Source organism: Vigna umbellata, chromosome 1 (assembly GCF_029865625.1).
Source record: "Vigna umbellata cultivar VRB3 chromosome 1, Vumbellata_1.0, whole genome shotgun sequence".
Classification (NCBI taxonomy): Eukaryota; Viridiplantae; Streptophyta; class Magnoliopsida; order Fabales; family Fabaceae; genus Vigna; species Vigna umbellata.
In genome coordinates this window covers 76,626,229-76,649,066 of record NC_142165.1, presented here as the reverse complement: position 1 = coordinate 76,649,066, position 22,838 = coordinate 76,626,229, and the positions used below count along the sequence as shown (strand labels likewise).

Here is a 22,838-nt window from a genome sequence, read left to right as displayed (position 1 = left end):
AGACGATCCTAAGTGTTTAGGCATGATTCGAATACTATCGTTTAATGTAGTATATTTGAGTAACATTATGTCGTTTAGAAAAACAAGTTACAACATTTATCGTTATTCTAAACTTGTGTTAGACGTTGTTTATATTAGACGATCTATTACAAAATCGTTTAACACTTGTCCTAGATGGTATAAAAAATTTGTTAGATGTTATTCTTGTTAGGCACTCTTATAGCGTTTAGAATACTTAAAGTGTAATGTTTAACACTTTTTATCTTTATTCTAGATAATTAAATGCTGTTTTGTTTAGACGTACGTTAAATTTCAAATCAAAGTTTGTTAATATGATCTTCTCTTAACAAATAACAATAAGAGAACTAAACTAAAATAATAATATAATATAGTAAAACAAATCTAAGAAAAATATATATAAAAAAATTAGAAAAGTAATTTAAATAATATATTTAAAATTATTAAAAAAAGTATTAGCACAATATAATATTAGTCTTAAAAAGTAAAACAAATGAAATAAATAAAATTAGATTGCTAGAACCAATTAGACATTCCTCATAAAACATTCAATTAAATTTGTATTTAATTTTTGGAACCTTAAAAGATATAGTAATTTACCTTTTGGTTTGTTTTTGCCTTTTTCTTTCACTTGTATGATTGATTTAGGACCATACATGGTTTGGTCAATTCAACTTACAAGTAATCTCTATGTACTTTTTTGTCCAAACTTAAATTCAAAATTAATAGAAGATTTAAATACATTAATTTAAAATAAATCAAGTATTACTTGAATATAAAAAACTTAAAATGTGAGATTAATAATAGATAGGCCCATCTCTTTAAGATAAAAATGTTCTAAAATATTATCTCTTATATTCAATATTCGAATCCTAGAATGACTTTACTAATTTTTATAACCAAAAATATATTTTTTAAAAGAATTGAAAAATTCATTTTTGTAAAAACTACTAATATTCTAAACATGTATGTATGATAGTGGTATAAGATATTAAATGATTTCTTGTGGGAGATGGGATTCCAGATGAACAGTTATGATAATTGTGTCTACACTTTGGAAAAGAAATAAAAGACTATGTTATTCTTGAGTTTTAATGTAGATGATATCACTATTTATAAACTAGTATACTTGAAGAAGGTAACTGAGAGGTTTAGGATGCATCAATCCTATCTTATGAATATAATTTTTTGGGTCATAGATATCTCCAATGCCAAAACACAATGTGTCCTGTGGAAAAAGAATTAACTTTAATGTCGTATTAAATGTTTCAAAAAGAGATTTTTTTTTTCTTAAAAGACCATAACATATGAAGAGATTTTCCTTATATCCTCTATAATAAATTGAAATATTGAACAAATAAGTTAATAAAGAAAAAAAACTGTACGAATATATTATATTGCAAACATAATATTTAGTTTATCTTAGCCTAATCAATTTATATCAACAATATTCAAGGAGGATATAAGATCAAAAATAAAATCTCATATTCGACCTTGATTGAAAATTTAAAACAATTTTATGATGAGCATGGATACCTAATAAGTATTTGGTTATATTTTTTAATATAATTTTATTTTTTAAAAGAGAGAAAGATAATAGTAATATTTTAATAAGAAAATGATTGGTTTATATTTTTAAGTGAAGAATTTGTTAAGGAGAAGTTATATCTGTGTATATTGACATTAAGTCTTATTTTACAGGACATTTGACATCATTTTTAATTCAAAATTTCAAACTAATAAATTTACGGATATTTCATCATATATAGTATTTAATTTTGTCTCTTTTATTTAAAATAAGATTTTGACTTATACTTAAATTATTCTTAACAGAAAAAAATTATTAAAAAATAAAATGAAAAACTAGTTATAATGATACGATTATGATTAATTGGATCCAACTCATGATCTCTCATATCTATTTAAAAAAAAATGTTTTCCTTTCAAAACTATTTTTTGAAAATTTTGTTTCATTCTCAAATTAAATACATATTTTTTTCTATACTTTATAAAATTTATTTTAAAAAATATAGTTTGACACTCTTAATGATATAAAACAGTCCCTTTACAAGTTACTTTAATAATATATAAAAATAATATAAGTCAAATAATAAAAAGCACTAAAATATTAATTAAATAATCTTTTCATTAATAATCCAATTTTGATTGATGGTATTCGTCATTTATGTCACTTGTCATTGTTGTATTATAAAAATATCAAAATAAATTTTAATTTGTAAATTAATTTGACTTATTATAAGTTTGATTCAGGTTGAATTAAACAAAAAAGGTTTTTTTTTTAAATATGAGTAAAACTTAACTCAATTCATTTAATCTATAAATTAAACAAATTGAAGTTAGGTTAAAAATGATTTAACTCATAATTTATTAACAACTCTTTCTTAATTTAAAAAGAAATTATATTAACTCAGTTTAAAAAGAATAAAAACTAAATTAAAAAAAATTAAATTTAATGACGAAAGTTGTTAAATCTCGGAAAACGCATCCCAAAACCCTCTGTTCAGACTCATTAAAAACGCACCCAAAATCCTCTGCGCAGACGCCAGGTGTCAAGCGTCGAAGATTCGAAAATCAGATAGTGGAATGCAGGTGTCAGCAGACGAGCGGACGTTCGTTTTAAACAAAACTAATTTTTTTGAAAACCGCGTCACACTCTCTGCATGCACTCATCTTCTCCAAAATCCTGATCTTTCGAATTCTCCTTCTTCTCTCTAAGAGTTTTATCTTCTCTCTAAAGAAACTCACCCTTTCTCTTCTCCGATCATCATTCAGAGACCATAGAAGCGTTTCCGGCGTCTCAAGCTTCACTTTGAACCGAACAGTTCTGGATTCTGAAACTGGTAAGTTTCTCGTCTTTATTTGTTCGTCCGTATGAACATGCAAGCCAAGCTCTGGTTGCATGCAGTCACCTTATCTGAACCAATCTTGGTTTTCTGTAACTTGTTTTAGTTGAAGAGTTTGGTTGAGCGTTGAGGGTAGAAGAAATCTTATTTCTGCTAACTGAGTTTAGTCTGAAGGACGTACGTTCACACTAGAGGTAAGGGAAGCTTATTTAATTTAATTTGATTGGTTTGCTGATGAACTGTCTGAACGTTCGTTTAGTTGACTGAATGATTTTGATGCATGATGGTTGATATGATTATATGGAATGAACGTTCGTTTATTGGATAAGATGAAATGAAATATGAATGAATTAGGTTATAATGTATGAAATATGTTAAACTTATATGATATGTGCTGTATGAGATATGAAAATTGATTATGATAGGAATTTTATAAAGTTCTGAAGTTATGAAGTTATAAGTTAAGAAAAATGAGTTGGAATGTAAAAGATTCTGTATATGAGATTTCACTATGATAAAGTACGTTCGTCACTAAATGGTCATTGACCGTTCGGTTTTCCTGTTGAATATAGTTGAAATGAGATTCTTTCATTTGGAAAGAATTCTAGTTGAGGACGAACGCCCTCTGGTAATAATGCTATGTTTGAGCTTTCGGCCAAGCGTAGATGCCCCTGAGTGTTATGTGAGGAATTGAGAATCTTGTAAACATATAGTTGGATACTTAGTCATTCTTAAACCCTATCTCCATCATCTCGTATTATATTTATTACTATCAATATTTCTATTATGAGTTTAAATCAGTAATGGGTCTCAACCCAAGCTCTCGTAATGAGTGTGGCTCGGTCTTATACCGAACGCTCGTAATCGTTTTAATTTATTTAAACTTGATGAATCAGCGTTCGTTCAAATTCAGTAAATCCTTTTACCGTGTTCGGTCATTGACGGGCATTAGGTTCCTGTATATGATTGATTCTAAACTATGGTTATTTAACGTTCTGATGTGTCTACGTTCATTTGATCCGGCCTAGAGTCTTCGTACTTACTCTATTCTCTGAGTGAGGGTCTAAACTCACGAGAGTTAGTTCATTTAATTGATTCACAATGTCAATAACGTTCGTTACATTATATATATATTTTACCCAGGATAATTCTTGAATCTAAAAGTAATTCTCTTGGTCTTATTCTATTTTGGGGTTGGAGACCTATCTGTATCGTCTCAAGTGTTCGTCCTCGTTCTGGGTGAGAATTGAACGTTCAGTTTCTGGTGTCTTTATAAACCTTTGAACAAAGATGAATTTGAGAAAAGTGATAATGAAGGATGGAATTGAAAATGATTATGAATGAAATGATATGAAGTTGGACGAGCGTTCCGGGGAGGAACGACTCTTGGATGAATATTGATATTGTAAAGTATGAATGTGGACAAAGCTTAGCTGGCGATTCATCCTGATGTTCCGTGAGTACTCGTCCTCAAGTAGAGGGGAGTAGATCATGTGTGGGAACGGCAGGAGGTCCTAGTCCTTAGGGGTACTTTGGATGGAACGGACTAGCCTCGGGTGGCAGCTGATGAGAATTCTAGCTACTACATCACCCGGGTGCACGAACGTCGTAGCTACACAGAATTCATACAGTCCGGACAGTCGGTCTAGTATCAGGGTTTTGATTAAATCGTTTATTGGAATGTGTTTGAATGTGCTTGCATATGAAAATGTATGTTATTACTTGAATTAAATTACATAAGCTTACCCTGTGTTTTTCCTTATGTTGTCCTGTCTGTACGTTCGTCTTGTCGTTGCAATGATCATCCGTGTGGATGTGAGCAGATGGAAGCGCGCTACTTGAAAAGGCGCTGGAAGAAGAAATTTTGGAAGATGCGAATCTAGGAGAAGTTGAAGTAAAGACCGAACCATAGAGCATTCGGTTTTGGAATTAGCAGTTTAGCATGAAGTGACCGTTCGGTCACTTCCTTTCCTTTTTGATTCTGACCGATCGGTACTTTGGCTTTTGTAAGCCGTTCGGTCATGTTTTCTTTATTTTAGTACAGTTTACTTTTGGAATTTATGTAAGGCCGTTCGGCCAAAACCGTACGCTTGAATAGTGTAAGACTGAACTGTTTTATTATTAAATATAATTATTCTATTATATGGTTTATTCCTATATTTTTGGGATGTTACGAAAGTACAAAAGGTTATCGTAATAATAGAACAAAAAAATATTAGTAATTACTTATATATTACAATTTAAATATATTTATATTATAATATAAATTCTCCTAGCTTCTTTATATTATGCACTTATATAATATAATCGGACTATATTTACAACTAATATAAGATTTTCCACAACGCATAAATACACAGAAAACTAAAAATAAATAAAAAAAGATTAAATAAGTTTCTATTACCTCCAAAAATTGATTTACATTAAAATCAGTATCACTAAATGATTTATTTTTAACATTGAATAAATACGATATGACCTCATACGTACTTACACTTTTTAGTGTAATAATGTTAATATTTTAACTATAAGAATATCATATTTTAATATATTTCATTTAACTGTGACATTTTAAGCGTTAAATTAAAAGTTTTGTATTATAATCATCAAACGACATATTTGTTAAAAGTTGGGATAAAAAACCAATAGGAGTGAAACTTGAGATATCAAAAACTTATTTAAATCTGTATAAATATATGCACACATGTATGCTACTTTAAAACTTTTTTTTTTCTTTTTTCACGTTATTAAAAGGTGGGTACGTCATGAGAAGGTTATTGATTTTTGAAAAATTTGTTGGCCTGGGGCAAGTATAGCCAAAGGGTCATAAAGTGATTTTCTTTGCTGGAAAATCTGCCACCGAGAACCAAAGTGCACCCTCCATGCTTCCTGTGTAGTGTAGTGTGGCAAGTATTGCTTTACTCCAAGATCAGCTCTTTCACAATACTCTAAGATTTTTTTGTTCTGACTCAGAATGTGTTCAAGCCCATCAGAACCATTGGAAGAGGGCACTGCAGAGGCAAGAAATGCCACCAAGTAGAAAATATCTTCTTCTGGTATAACAACAGAACTTCTGTTGTCCCATCTGCATAAAAAACAAACTAACAAACATTAATAAATGGGGCATGCATTCAACTGTAAATCATCATGTATCAAACATTTATAAGTAAAAATCATATAAGCTATGCATGCTTAATAAAACAAGTTTTTGTGTGATTACTTTGATTTATTTACTGGGTAGATAAGGACAGGGCCGTTGCTGGTTTCTGTTACGATGTTCCCAAAGACAACCTCTGCAAAATGGTGTATTTTGGTTTTGGGTATAAAAAGATTGAGCCATGGGTGGGGAACATCCCACAAGCCTTTTGAACGCAACTTGACCTCTGAGATATGCACCCTGTCTAGAAAATCTACATATGTGACTTCTGTTAGGAAAAGTGTTGATGGGATATGGTTCAAGTGGGACAAATGTTTCTCAACTTCCTGCAAAAGAAACCCAACACAGTTAGAGAGATGGTTTAGTTAAGTTTTTTCATTTGTTTATGTGTAATGTATTTTTCAAAAGTCGTAAAACAAAAAACTTTTTGTTTAGCTGTTGGTCCCTCACCTGATTCACCACAAGGGTTTCTTCCAGATTGTAGTATTTGGCCAATTCAAGGCAGAAGAGAGTTCTTCCATCTGACTTGAACTTGCTAGCTTGAACTGGGTCTTGTGGGTTGAAGGATGATCTCCAGTTATTTAGCAGACCGGTTCTGTTTATTATCACAAATCCTTCAACGTAATCAAAAGCTTTTTCTGCAAATATCAGTTTCTCTTGGTCTCTAGTGAATGCTGTGAAATCTGCATACAGCACCCTGATCCATTTTACCTGTTCAAAAACAGAAACGCTCCATGATCACAACAGGTACTTGCAAGTATATAATTAAAATACAAAGGACCTTGTTTCTTGTATTCTTGTCCTTGATGCATTACCATGGTAGGTGCAGGTTCCAGGAATATTCTTGCCTTTGTTATAATGCCAAACTGACCTAGCCCTCCAAGTACACTGTGAAAGAGGTCACCGTTCTGCTCCTCAGAACAGTTTACCACCTCTCCTGTTCCTGCAGTCATTTTACAGACCATCTTTTTCATTCATCCAAGAGAAAGCATATCTTTTGTTTAAAAAAACCTATTTACAACTTGAGACTTCCTACCTTGGCCAAGGCTAAGTCAAATAATGTATACTAGGGAATCATGTCAGTTTCAAGTGAATTATTAGTTCACAAAACACAAAAATAGTAGCTGTTGTTTTATGTGGAATATGTAGAGTATGTTTTATATGTTAACCCCCTTCAGACTCTTGACCTTGTTCTTATCTGCCACATGGTTTTATCAACACATATTTTTTTTCACTTAGTTACCAACCTGTAACAATCTCCAGCTTCTGAACATTACTTATCTGGGGACCATGCCTAAATGCCTGGCCACTTACACCAGCGTTGGATAAAGTGCCACCAACTGTGAGATGTAAGTAGTCTGTCCATGATCTTGGTGTCAATCCATACCTTAGTGTCTCATGCAAGATGTTAATCCACAGTTCTCCTCCCGAGACATCCACATAAGGAGATTCTCCTGCATACACCTTCATTTCTGGGACACCGAGTGACTCCATGTTGATCACAACTCCTCCATGAGACTGTGCCTGGCCCTGGAGTGAGTGGCCATGGCCTCTGGCTGCAACAGTGAGATGAGAAGCAGGCCCCAAGTTCCAGATATGCTTTATGGTGTCTGCAATGTCAGAAACTGATTTTGGATGCAGCACTGCCATAGGGTGAGACTGGTACCTGTTGCCAAAGTCCCTGGCTACATGTTTAAGGTCAGATTCTTCAAAACTGAAGTGTCCTTTCAAGGGAAGTGCTTTGAGTGAAGAGGGTATGCTGGAAATAGAGAAATTAAGCCTAATGGTTAAGCAACTGAGGAACAAAACCATGAGGCCTCTTATGAAGAGAATGTTGTATTCTCTGAGGAGGCTAAACGATGGATATCTCATTTTTCTGCACGAAGACATGGTGGTAGTTAAAGGGTTGAGGAGAAAGGGGGAAGAAAAACAAAAGGGGAAGTGATGAAGTGAAGAAAGAGGAGAGGGTTGAGGCAGAATTTATACAAGTTTGTAGGTGGCTGAGTCAACCTTTCAGTTATGAGAATCCGTATGAAGACTGATTACTTGGGAGGATTCCTTTTGGTTCTCCCTTTTGAGCTAGTTTGTTCAAAAGAGAAACCGAACCCATCATACTTAAGCCAACTTGAAGAGGAAAAGTGAAAACAAAGAGAGATCTCACAAATCTTCCCACTTTTCCAAACAGTTCCTACCACAACCCCATCTTTCCATTAAGGACAGACATGTTTCAAATTGTATGATCATTAACCAATTTAAGTATGCTCTATTTATTTTATTTTTCCCATTTAGGGAAATGAAATAAAAAAAAAGTCCTTGGTTTTGTCTTGCCTATGAAAGGCTCTTGGTATGCCCATGCTGCTGTCTACCTCAGTATGTTGGGGTGGTGGTGACGGTGGTGGTGGTGAATCCATTACTGTCGGAGTGTAAACATCGAGTATCGGTGTTATTAAATTGAATGAGAAGGACTTGCGGGGTTGTATTAATACATTCAAGAGGGAGATATGACAGTGGTGGGGCAATTTTTGGTCCTTGTGACACGTGAAGATTGATTCATTTTGTGCTACTGATGAACCATGTAGGGTCTAGGGACTCTTCTTGGGCCCTCCTTTGTAGGCCAAGGTATTGGAAGAACAACAAATGGAAACAATGAAAGACTGCTACTAACATTCTGATGCAATGCTGCACCACTGCACCAATGCACCACTGCTGTTGCTGCTGATGTTATTTAGAATCTTTTGTACGAAGCTATTGGACAAGTTTTTAGTGGTTTTCTTGTCTATACCTTCCTTTTGTTATATTTGGATGCCACTGAATTACTCTGCTACTCGTACTCTTCTACCCTTTTATCATTTTCCATTGCAAGTTGTGTTTTTGGTCCAATCACAGATTTTACAGGTTCTTAGAGTGATGCATAGGATTGGAAAAACATGCATTGTTGAGTTCTGTCGTTGGAATTGTTTTTTGATCAGCAATGGGTTCCATGTGGTCCTGAAATTGGAAAGAAAACCTGCCTTGTTCTGTTGTGTGTGGGAATAGCCTCTAGGTAGCAGCATCTATGTTTCATTGAGGGGAAAACATAATCATGATACTTCTTAGTGTTTGTCTCTTTTTGTTTTCTTCTCCTTAATTAGTTGGATTACTATTTCTGTCTCCAGTCAATTAATTAGGATATTCTATTTCCTGCTTATGGATTCCACTTGTTCTCCTTTTATTGCTGACATTTATTTGGCTTTATTCTCTTTCTTTCTTTTTAATTGTAATTTTGGCCCCATTTTTTTAATTATCCTTGATTTTTTCCACTTATTAAAACCCTTATTTTAAAGAATAATATAAAGATAATCATGCTTAGAGACGTCAAATGAAGAATTATCTAAATTTTCAAATTATAAGATAGATCGTTTTAGTGTTGGATTAGATCATAATTGCTTTAATACGTGATCTTTCATTTAACTCCTATATCTCCACATCACAATATAAACATTACATGACAACAACCAATTGAAGAAGATCGCTTAAATAATTAATTTAGTACTTAGTTATATTTATTGTCATAAAATCTTAAGCTTTATTTAATGCTTATAAGATGTATTAGATTCTTCAAGTTTTTATCCCATTTTTTTTTATTAAAACAAGGTTAAATATGTTTTTAATCTCTTAACTTTCATGTCAAATTGAATTTTGTTTTTATTTTAAATTTTGAATTATTTTCTCAAATTTTATTAATGAATGAATATAATTATTGTGATTAAACGACATTAAAGATTTGCTAACATGGCAAATGGTGTTGTTATATATTAACATGTGCTAATGTGGACACACACATAGCAAAGTCATGTGTCACATCAACAAAATTTTAACGTCATCCAGTCACCATGATTAAATTCATTATTAATAGTTTGAGGATGAAAATTATTCAACGTTTGGCACAAAAATGAAATCTAATTTCGTATGAAAATTAAGGGACTTAAAATATATTTAATTCTAAAAAATATTTAAATTTTGGGTTAAATATGTTTTTAGTCCCTAAACTATTGGCCGTTTCTGGTTTTCGTCCCTCTTCCAAACTAAGGTACAATTTGGTCCTCATTCTTTAGAAAAACGTTCGTTTTAGTCCTCAAAATTTTGTTTTTAGTCATCGTTTTAGTCCTCAAAACGTTCGTTTTTTCGACTGAAACGAACGTTTTTTAAAGATTGAGGACTAAAGTGTACCTTACTTTGGAAGAGGGACGAAAACCAGAAATGACCAATAGTTTAGGGACTAAAAACATATTTAACCCTTAAATTTTTGAATGGATTGTATAATAGAAAAGAATATCTAATAACAAATTCATTAAGATATAAAAATCTATATACATGTATATGTGAAGTAGAACATATGTATCAATGTTTGTTTATACATGTTAGGTTTAATTATTCACATGGTCTTTATTTTCGTGGAAGAGTGTCAAGTTAGTTCCCATTTTTAAAAAAAATTTAATTACATCATAACTTTTGAAAAAGTATCTCAATTAATTTACCTTTTAAAAAAATTACGAATGGCATTAACGGCATGTCATGTGTCATTATGTGATTTTTTTTTATTTCTTAAATCTTGTAAAAACTTTGGTTACTATGTGTCAAATCCCTTAGTGTGATGCATGACGTGATATGATATTTCCACTTGTCAATGTTAATGTCAAATGTTATTATCTTGATTTCAATTTAGTTTTTATATAAGTCCCTTTGATTCAATTTAGTCTTAGTTTTTTCAAAATGGATCTTCTACAAATTGAGACAAAATTTATTATTTGTATAAATGTTATATTAATATTTTTATTAAAAATGAATTTTTAACATATTACATTATTGTATATTACTAACCCATGTTTTGTTAATCATGACTTTAACCACTAAATTTTAATATAAATATTAATATAACATTTATACAGTAATAAATTTAGTTTCAATTAAAAAAAAATCAAAATTATTATTTATATAAACGGTATTAATTAATTTATTCTTATAATAAACATGTATTAGAGTTAATCGTGTAAAAAAAACATCAATTAGCATGAATTAATAATATATAATATGTTAAAAAATTATTTGTAATAAAAATATCATTATAACATTTGTACAAATATAAATTTTGTGTCAATTGGAAGAGTATAAATTTTGTATCAATTTGGAGAGTGACAACATTTTTCTATTTTGAAAAGATTAGATGAATCATAAAGACATACACAAAAACTAAATTAAAATGAGGACAATGACACTTGACATTGATACATGAGAGTATCTTGTCACATGATATTGGTAATGTCACATGTCACACGAAAGACTTAACACTGTGACAATAAATATTTTTATAATATTTTTTTAAAAAAATTAAAAATTAAAAAGAATACGTATTGACCATGACGTTAATGTCATTAATAATTTAAAAAAAAAACTAATTAAAACTACTTTTCAAAAGTTAATTAGAACACAATTATAAAAAAATTTAAAGGTAAAAATTACACTCCTCTACTAAAGTGAAGACCGTCCAAGTTTGTGTTGGAGTATTAGAAGAAAAGAAGAGAGTGAATATAATGAGTGGCCTAGTAAACATAAGACAATGTATGTGTTTAATGCATATCAAACAACATAGTGTCCATAGAAACAAAAGTTGAACAAGTTATAACTTTCTTCTCGTTTTTCATTAGTAACAGAGAGCTAGAAAGATTTTGGAATTGTAGTTGCAACATGATAATGGTATATATGTTGTAATAATGTTAGGTTTTTTCTCGTTATTTTGTCAGCTTTTATATAATAGAAGATATCGGTGTTCGATCTGGATGGACGTTCGGTTCATGAATGAAGAGGACTGGACGGTACATATAACAAGAAGATATCGGTGGTTAAATAATTAATGATAGCTTTTATAAGTTCTGCCAGAAACACTTGTTATGTAGCAAAGGTAGAAGCTACCAAATCAATGCATTTTGACATTGGTGAAGGGTCTATTTAACCATGGTTTTCGAGAATCTATGAGGGTTGCCAATGGTGGGGCACTTTTCACAAGATTCTTATGAGATTATCTCAGGATAGTACAGTATAGTAGTAACTCATCTTTATTATGTCGGTTGGATAATCATTCCTTCTCATATATGTGTGACTATCTATCTACATATACTTTTTCTAATATTCGTTATACACTTTTTTTACTATTATATATATATATATATATATATATATATATATATATATATATATATATATATATATATATATATAGATACATGTACATGGGTTGTTTATTAGTACAAAATAGATTTATCATGTCTATTCAGAAAAAAAAAATGTGTTGAAAATTTGATAAATAAAAGTTAGTTATTAAAATTTGTTGTTGATTAACATATTTAAATAAATATATTTATAAATAAATATAGATATATATATATATATATATATATATATATATATATATATTTCACTTTTACTTGCTAAACTCTTAATTTTTTTTTTCATATTGTTCAACCTTTTCACTTTTACGATAACGATATCTTTTCAACAACATGTACAATGAACTAATATTTTTTTATAGTTGAAGGATGTGCGTACTTTGTTATAAATAATAGGTTTTCTTATGAGAGTGAAATGCATAGTATTATATAAGAAGGAAGGTGTGAAAGAATGATACACTCTACCATGGAATAACTATTAATCTCACAAGCTTATAATATTATTCATTCAATATAAATAAATAAATTTTTTATTCTGTTATATAATGAGTATTTGTAAATTAGATATCATGATAACTATATTCATGTTATTAATAAACAAGTAATTAAAATATCGGTACACATCATATATAAATATCTAGTAAATATATTCATTTTAATATTCATGTACCTACAAATATTTGCGAGTATAATTTTTATTATTATTGCTATCTAATGTTTTAAAAAAGTTTGTACATATGACAATACATTGATTATGTATTTTCATTCTTCAAATATGTCAAGTGACAATTCATTAATCATGCAATTTTCATTTTTTTTTTCCTATATTGAGTCAATTTTGATTATGCAGTTTGATAGTTTAGTTATTTTGATCCGTTGTTAAGTTGTTGTCAATGTTCAACAAAGAAACATTGACGCTACAATATGATGCGTCACCTTCCTTTTTTTTATATATATATTTTTTTTTCATTTTTGTTTTATTTGGTTTTCCTTCTTTCCTTTTCTATTATGTATTTATTTATAAACGTTTATTTTTGGTTTTTATAATTATAATAGTTAAATAAAAATGTAAAGACAATAAAATAAAATAGAGATTTTTCTTTTTGTAATTTTAGACCCTTAAGTATTATTGTGCTCTGTTGAGTCCTAAAAGTACTAAATGTTACAAATGTGGACAAATCAAATGTATAATATTCTATAAAAAAATTAAATAACGGTAAAATTATAAGAATCAATAATGAATTTAAATAAAAATTAAAATTTTAAAAATATCCTATTATACATTAATTACTCTCTGAAGAGTTTAATTTTTATCGAATATAAATCATAATCCAACCCATATTTTACATATTTGAAGAATATGTAAATATTATAAATGATATTTTACATGAAGAGATTTGTCTTATTTCTCTCCTTTCTTAAACTTTAAAAACTTTTTCAAACAGCAACATAATGTCATAATTTCATGGAGGAGCAACTTAATTATTTCCTCATCAACTAACTATTGCTGGATTAGATACACTTTTTATTATGAAATAAAAAACACTTGCACTTTTACTAAAATATTGCATAAGTTTTTAATATTAGGGAACAATCATAATTGGATACAAAAATTAAATAATTAAATGATAATGGTTGTATGGCTTACTCATTTTTGACGGTTTCCATATTGGGAAGGATGGTGACAGTGGAATCAAATTCTCTTCATTAAAATATATATATATATATATATATATATATATATATATATATATATATATATATATATATATATATATATTCAATATTTTGATAAATTTTGTTGAGAAAGATTTATTTGGAATATTCAATGATTATTACTTTGAGTCGTTCTCAAGATAAATTTTCGATTTTGATATACTAATAGTTTTTTTGAGTTAAATCTATTAAGACAGTTAACAAAAATCAAACTTCAATTAAATTTGCATAAAATATATTTTCAACTTAAAATCATAGATTTTTTTTTATATATTATTATTTTTACTTAACATAAAACTTAGACACACATATAAATTTTAATATAATAATAATAATAATAATAATAATAATAATAATAATAATAAAGTTTGATTAATTAGTATGACAGTGACATAATCATGATATGTGAAACCAACCAACATCATAAAACAACTTTCTGTTCATGCAGATGCCCCAGCCAAGATTCAGGTTTTAAATAATATTTTAGTGGTGTTATAATCAATCAGATGGTTGGAGTATCACTATTTTTTAAATAAACTTTTGCTATATCATAATTGAGATTTACATTTTAGCATGCTTTATATTTATATTTAATATTAGATAAATTTATTAATTTTAATTTTATAGTAAGTTAATTATTCTTCATTTGTCTATGTTGACTTATAAATTATTTCATTCGTATCCACAGCTGTTAAATATTGGACATAAATATAATATTAAGAAATTTTTTAAATCATACTGATGAATAAGTTATGAAATATAAAAAACGACAATTTAATATTTGTGTGAGTGTGCATTCTGACTAATGATAATGTGAAATGTAAACCAAAGTAACAGTGTTGTCAATTATGGTGAAAGACCTAATTGATGGGCTGTTTTCTAGAAGGAGACCGACCATTAATAAATAAAAGAAGGCACAAACTGTTGTTAGCTCAGCTAATTATCATAATTAAAAAAGTGGTACCCACCTTATGAAGAGCAGAAACCTTTGACAGTATAAAAAAATTAGAATTTTCACACTTTGAGATGTTGCATCTTTCTTTCGTAACTATGGTTAGTTTCGTACGTACATACATGCAAACAGAATATACCATTTTTAGGGTGAAAAGGTGTATAGAATTAAAACCAAACTATATTATTGATCAAAATAATTTAGGCATATATTTTAATAATTGATTTCAAACTTAAATGTAGAATTCAGTTGCTTAGATAGAAAATGTTTTTTTAAGTAGTCTCATAAATTATTTTTGCAGTAGATCCATTTAGTCTATTTGAGTTAGGATATGTTATTGATAGATCTTGAACACGAATGAAATAACATCACTTTCAATATAAAAAAAATTAAGGTAATATTCAATTTTTTTTCTTTTTATTTGTTTGTATTAAGGGTTAGATATGTTTTTATTTCTTAATTTTTAATTTAAAATTAGTTTATTTTTAAAATTTTGAACCAATTTAGTCTTCTATCTTTAGAATAGTGTAAATTTGATTCTTTTAATCAAATTTTGTTAAATTTATTTGATATTTTAATTGTGTTTCTTAGCTAATATTAAAGCGCAAATATATCAAACAGTATAAATACCTTAAATGTTATGGTATTTGAAACATCAAATAAATTTAGTTAAAAGAGTTAAATATACACGTTTCTAAAGTTTGAAAACTATATTTAGTCAAAATTTTAAAGAAACTAATTTCAATTTTCATTGAAAATTAAGAGACTGAAAACATATTTATTCCTTTTATTAAATGCATTATTCTAACTTATACTTGATTTATTCTCAAAACTATGACTTTATTGGATTACACTCCCTTCAAGTAAAAACATTTCTCAATCACAAATATCCCATTAACAACCTTACTTCCACAACATGACACACTTAATACTATAAAAATAGAATTTTACAAATGTATTTCAAAATATAAATGTTGCATCTCGTCTACCATAAGACTCACTCCCCCTACAAAATGCTTGGTGTCACTAGCATTGACATATTTTGACTCTGCAAATTGGGGGATCTTCCACAAGCCATAGTTATTCTGAATGTTGATTTGTTGTTGGATATTTCTTCCACAAACCATGAGATTTTGGCCCGTTACAATATCCCTCCTCCATTTATAAATAATGTTTAATGCCTCCTTCAAACACACACTTTCAAACTCTAATTCTCTCTCACGTATTTTCTCTGTTATATTTATTTTATAATATCTTGGGTTATTTATTTAGTTTTTGAGAGTTCCTTCCTAATTTTAAGATCTTTGAAAATTTTGAGGAGTTTCTGTTGTATCTTGTGAAACTTTGATATGTACTTATTTTAATCATAACTCATGTACATTTTAGCACTTATAATATCTTGTTTGATTATGCTACAAAAACTGATATTTCACTTCCTTTTACTCATAATTTGCTAAAAGCATTTAGATAAGTGACAAGGGGATAAGTGATAAAATTTGTAAAATTAGTACACTTCTATCAAGTAAACACATTTCTTAATCACAAATATTCTATTAACGACCTTACTCATACTAATGTTTTCCACAACATGACACACGCGAGAAAGACGAAGATCAAAGATTCAATAGTGAAAGAATAAGATGCAACATTAATAATTTCACTAGATGAACTCTAATTTCGATAATTGCTTCTTCAATCCCTAAACTCTCACAATAAACCTACGAATTGAATCTCTAATTTTTTTCACAAAAAATTGTTTCATCAAATGTTCTCCGATTTTCTATTTTTAAAAATTCAAATTCCACATCACAGACTTTTTTATTAAGCTATGTCATTTTAAAACTTTAAAACAATATGTCTAGGTACTATTTATTTAACGTCATTTTTACCAAATTAACACAAAAACTGGATTATATCAATTTTTCAAAACTAAGAATCAAATTAGGATAAAAAATAATTGAGGAACCGATTTACGACTTTTAATCCAAATTTTGGAACCAATAGAATAATATAACTAATTATTTATTACAACACAATTTATTTAAATTTACATTTGAATGAAGATCAGATTTATTTACAGTAATATTTTATTAATTAATTTGATTTGGTTTGTAATTAAAAATTAAATATGTATCTAAGTTTATCTTTTAAAAATTCATTTTTAAATAATTTAATTCAAAATTAAAAAAAAATATGAAAATTTCTTGCTTTCTGAATGTTTTTATACTTTAAAACAAAGATTAAAAAAACGGATAAAAGGTTGAAAAGCTAAGATGATCCGAATTTTGAATGTAGAGTAAAAAAAGTTTAGGAATAAATTAAAAAAATAAAAAATGAGTTGATGAGGATTGGGTAGTGAGGGATTGTTGAGTGACGAATGATAATATTGCAAATAGGATAAGAGCCCACCAAGCCGAACTTGAGTGGCTTAATCGCCACATAAGGTACTCTCCATCATCATCATCATCATCCCTTGGTGATTATAAAATTCCCCTTAGAGGGGTTGGTAGGACACATTTTTCATTTAGGATGCTAAACACCATTAGATTATAAATAATTTTTCTTATCATGTTCCCCATTCCTCTTTTTATTCCACTTTAATCAATGTCTCCTTGTCTCACCACCAATCATAAGACCCTATAATCCCTTATTACCCCATTTCATTCTTGTCCTTACTTTCAAAGTAAAACACAAAACTACCTATTCATTTCCCTTTCTAAAGCTCAAACACACCCATGTTGTCGTTCTTTCATTAGCTTCTTAATTAATAACCTAAAAATATCAACATGCACACTAACTCTTGCTTAATAATATACTAATCTCCTTCACATCTAGATCTTAAAAGAACAATGAAATCTAAACTTATTCTAATTTGATGCAACCGAAAGTGTACTCACTTTACACGTCTATAAGAAGAGCATCTTTTAAAGGGATAATTGAATAGATTAAATGTTTTCAATATCAGACATATGAACTTTTATCATCATCCCCATCATGTGCCTTGTGTCAAAGCTCCTCTCACACAATAACTGGTGTACCTTAGTATATGTCCAGAGAAACAACAATGTTTTGTCTTCTGCCACTGAAAGAGATTTCATGAATAAGTGATGAGAACGAGAATAAAGCATAAGACACAACAAGGGTGTCCAAATATAGAACACAAATAGATATTGTGAAACAGGACCACACTGAAAACGGACACAAGGTATAATATAGTACAGAGACATTCATTCAAAACCATTCTACATCCAAGTTGTGGTTCTCGCAGCATCTAGAATAAGATATTTGAAATATAAACCACCAATTCCTTGTAAAAATAAATAAAGAGTGTGTCTTGCTGAAGATTTAGTTGTAAAAATATCCACACAAATCTCGTTAAGATAAACTTTAACCTCACTCTAATATCATGTTAAGAAGTGAATTTTAAGCCTAATTCAACTCCCAAGAGCAGCTTGTAAGATGAAATTTGCATCCACTTATATACTATAAATTGGTCTTATCTGTAATTATCTGTAATTGACGTGAAACTTTCATCAAAAGTGAGTTTCAATCCACATTAAAATTAAATTTTTTCATGGGTTAATTTTTATTCGTGTTCTTTTATTATTGTCATTTTGACAAAATAGTTGCTGTGATAAATGGAGATTATAAATATTGAGGTTTGTTGATATTGTGTCTAACTTTCTAATTGTTTTTTAAATTTAAGTGGGTCAATGTGTTTTCCATAGATGAGATTGCTTAGCAAGCGGATTAAAATGAGTTGAGTAAAAAAAATGAGATTAACTTTTTTGAGAACCCTAAAATGAGGATGACTTTTGTCAGCTTATACTGTGTGTGGTATAGTTGTTGCACAAAAATTAGTTGAGAAGAAAATACAAACTAGAATACATTAATCTGTAAAAAAAATTATATAAATATCAAGATCTTATGAGGTTGATAATGAAGACAAAATGTTAATGATTGTTTTAGTTATGAGATAAATGTTAGCTTAAAAATTATGTTAAGATATATTTAACAAGTTTCTGCATAAACGTTTCTAGAGAAGACAAATCAGAAGAAAATACATCATATACATAATTTAAAAATAAAAAATTAGACAAAATATGAGAACTTTTCTACAAATGAGTTTATGGAGAAACTAATTCTATTTTTCTTCACAGTGCTCTAATTAAGGCTTAAACTAACATTATTAATATGTAACATAAGTTTTAGATTGAAACTAACTTTTAATTTTTATTTATTTATTTAGAGTAGAAAGGTCATTAGTCTAACTCCTTTTGGTCATTATAGTGTGTTTTTGAATATGCAAATATGCCGAAAAAACTAAACAGGAACATTCGAAATAATCCAGAAGATGAGGATATATATATATCTTTATACTTGTTGTCCTTACAAAAACAGGAGAGAAAAGAGATAACTTTGAACTTATCTTCCACATTCTCCCACTTGCAATTACCATACAGAAAGGTGTGGATTTGGACTACTAAAAGACTAGATAGCTAATGCAACAACTAGGGTGGCAAGAATTCAAGATAAAAAGGTACGGTTGAGAAAAAGGGTCACATGGAGGCAAACAAGCTCTTAGCCTTAAAGATGGATTAAAAGGAGCAAAAGGAAAGGACATTAATATTGGAAATTGAACTTATATTATAAAGTTAATTATCTGTTAATTTTTTTTAACCTTCATATATACTAATTGATAGGGTTTAAATACGCATTGGAGGTGTAACACAAAAACATACATAATTATAATTAGATCAAAGATTTGAATATATATATATATATATATATATATTATATATATATATATATATATATATATATATATATATATATATATATATATATAAACCATACTGGAAAACCCTAACCTCACAAATAACATTATTACATATTAACTTATCTGCCTCGACAAATTTTTGTTAGTAAATAGGAAATTTCTTGCAATAAAATATAAGCTATTATAGATTATTTCCTATTTGCACTGCCATTAGAAATTTAAATTAGGGGTTTGCTAACGCGCGTACGCCTGTTTTTCAGTTGGTACATTTTAGCAATGTGTACCGGATTTTAGTAGACAAAAATATCTTGTATATATGGATTCTAAGTTTTAAGGTTAATGGTATTTTAATAATTTTCATTCTCAAAACTTAAAAATAAAAAAAAGAAACCCCCAAACCCTTACTCACCTCTCTCATTCCTCTCAATCTTTTCTCTTTCATCTCTCTCACTCCAATCTTTTCTCTGTCATCCCTACTGTAGCTCCAATTGAAAAAATCAGAAACACTTGTCGTTAAACAATTTTCCTTTGTAAAGAGTTGAGTCATTGACATATTCACCTTCAGGCAAAGATGATCTCTTCATTTTCACCATCTTCAGTAACCTCTCTAATTTCATCATCTGCATATGTTGAATCATCATCTCTAAAAAAACCCTCCAGGCCAATTACCAATTCTTTCGGATGTCGTTATGCTTGTGAAAATTAGATAAAATTATATACAACAAAAATTATAAAATGAAAACTCGTTATAAAGTCATTTTTTGTAAGAAATTGTTTAACAACGAGTGTTTCTGATTTTTTCCAGGCCAATTACCAATTCCTTTGATGTCATTATGCTGGTAAAAATTAGATAAAATTAGATAAGACAAAAATTATTAAATAAAAACTCATTATAAAATCATTTTTTGTAAGAAATTGTTTAACCGCGAGTATTTTTTATTTTTTCCAGGTCAATTACAAATTCCTTTATGCTTCTGAAAATTGGATAAAAATGGATAAGACAAAAATTATAAGATGAAAACTCATTATAAAATCATTTTTTTGTAAGATTGTTTAACGACAGTGTTTCTGATTTTTTTCAATTTTTTTTTAAGTTTTGAGAATGAAAATTATTAAAATACCCTTAACCTTAAAACTTAGAATCCATATATACAGGTATTTTTGTCTACTAAAATCCGGTACACATTACTAAAATGTACCAACTGAAAAACAGGCGTACGCGCGTTAGCAAACCCCTTTAAATTATTTCAAACTTATACAATTGCGACTATACTATTTAATTACACGTGTAAATCTCCATATTTAGAATGGAATTGAACTTGTTTCAGAGTATATTTAATTACATTGTAATTATCAATTAATGTTTTTATAATTATATATGCATAGTTTTCTCGTGTCTATTTTTTATCTTTCACAAAGTGTTTCAAATATAGACCCAAAAAAAAAGTATTTTGTAAATGGGTTATATTAATGTCGATTAGAACAACAGTGAAGGTATAATAAGGAAGAGATATATAATAAGTTTCTAAACGTACTAATTTATTGTAATTGTGACTTTATGTTCAAGTCAATATTATGACTTCAATCAGTCAATGTTTTGAATTTTAGATTGAATCATTGATAAACTATATACTGTTATATGTTTTTATTTTTCTTAGGTAATTTGAAAATTCATTGTAGAAATCTAAATGCTGCTTTACCTTTCATTTATTTTTTGAGTTTCCAACTGAAAAGCAAAGGTATATGAAAATGGCGAAAAAGAGAAACGAATGGTGGTAAGTGAAAGTAGTAAAAAGAATTAGTGTTAGTGTCAACGTTAACTGCTCTTGGTGATTATATGCTGCTACTTTACGGCTGCAGATAATCCTTTGAGAGTAGTGTGAACCATAATCTTAAGGTCAACAAACAAACATGGTTCATCATTTTGATTTAGATGCCACTGTGTTCATGTATAATTTCCACATCTTGCTTTAGAAACATGATACACTCTACTCACAAGTTTGTTTCTCTTTATATATATTCAAACTTTTATAAACTTTTTATTTAAATTTAGTTTAGGTAAGAGGTGAAGATTATAAGTTAAGAATATAATAACTTGATTTATTCATATGATATATCAATCTTAATTTCTCAACAAGATGGTGTAATGCACCATGAAGGTGTTCAATAGATAAATGAATTTTTTTTTGTGTGTAGAACATGAATAACATGTAAAGTTCAAAATTGACAAATGTATAATGGGAGTCCATACTAAGAGAGTCACAAATATAGAATCAATAAAATTTTTAGATTAGGGGAGAAAATATTGAAATATATGTATCACAACAAATATCTTATCTGTTGGCACAAGAAATAAATAATGTAGTATAATTTCCTCTACCATGACCTTGACCTTATTATCTTATAGCTTCATACCATGAATAATTGTGCAACGGTGTTGGTTCGCACAGGTGAAAGAAAGAAGAAAATTGTAGAAATGAGTCTTCTATTTTTTTTTACAAAATTTTAACCCTACAAAGACATATTATCTTGGTTGTTAAAATAACTGAAGCAATAACACCTCTATGACATCGGCTATTAATAAAATAAAAAATTAAAATTTTCAGCGATACTTTTAAATTTTAATCAAAGTTTTGGTCTCTGTTTTGCGTAAAACCAAAACATAAAAACTACGTGGCATCGGTTCTACTAACAACTGAAGTCATAGGAACTAATCATAAAAAGAAAATAAATAAAAAATGGCAACTTTGAAATTTTCATCAACTTTTTGGTATTGGTTAGTCAGAAACTCATACCATAAAGGTGACATGGAATCGATTGGTCAAATAACTGAAATAATATGTTCTCTTCAGAAAAAAAAAGAAATAAAAACTAGTGGACTTTTTGAAAAATTTTGAATATTTGACATATTTTTTGACTTCGATTGGTCGAGGTAGAAAGGGGATATGGCTTTGGTTGGTCAAACAATTGATACCATATGACCTCTTCAGACTTACTAACAAAAAAAATCAAACAAACTATTTTTCAAATAATAAAAATTTCAAATATTTTAAATATTAAAAGCAAAAAATCATAAAAAATTTTAAAAACCAATAACCACGATACAGGAGCCTAAGAGTGCAACAATGTAAGAGTACAAGAATGGAGA

General features: G+C 28.8%; 1 protein-coding gene across 1 annotated transcript; it reads right to left on the bottom strand.

The window, feature by feature from the left end:
• Positions 1 to 5,257: 5,257 nt before the first annotated feature.
• On the bottom strand, positions 5,258 to 9,231 carry LOC124842513 (cytokinin dehydrogenase 6-like). Its single transcript, XM_047319013.2, has 5 exons — positions 7,287 to 9,231; positions 6,855 to 6,982; positions 6,490 to 6,750; positions 6,103 to 6,365; positions 5,258 to 5,967 (listed from the first exon to the last, which is right to left on the bottom strand). Exons 1-5 carry the CDS (start codon positions 7,927 to 7,929, stop codon positions 5,646 to 5,648), a joined length of 1,617 nt encoding a protein of 538 aa, XP_047174969.1. The 5' UTR covers positions 7,930 to 9,231; the 3' UTR covers positions 5,258 to 5,645.
• Between the last annotated feature and the right edge of the window lie 13,607 nt (positions 9,232 to 22,838).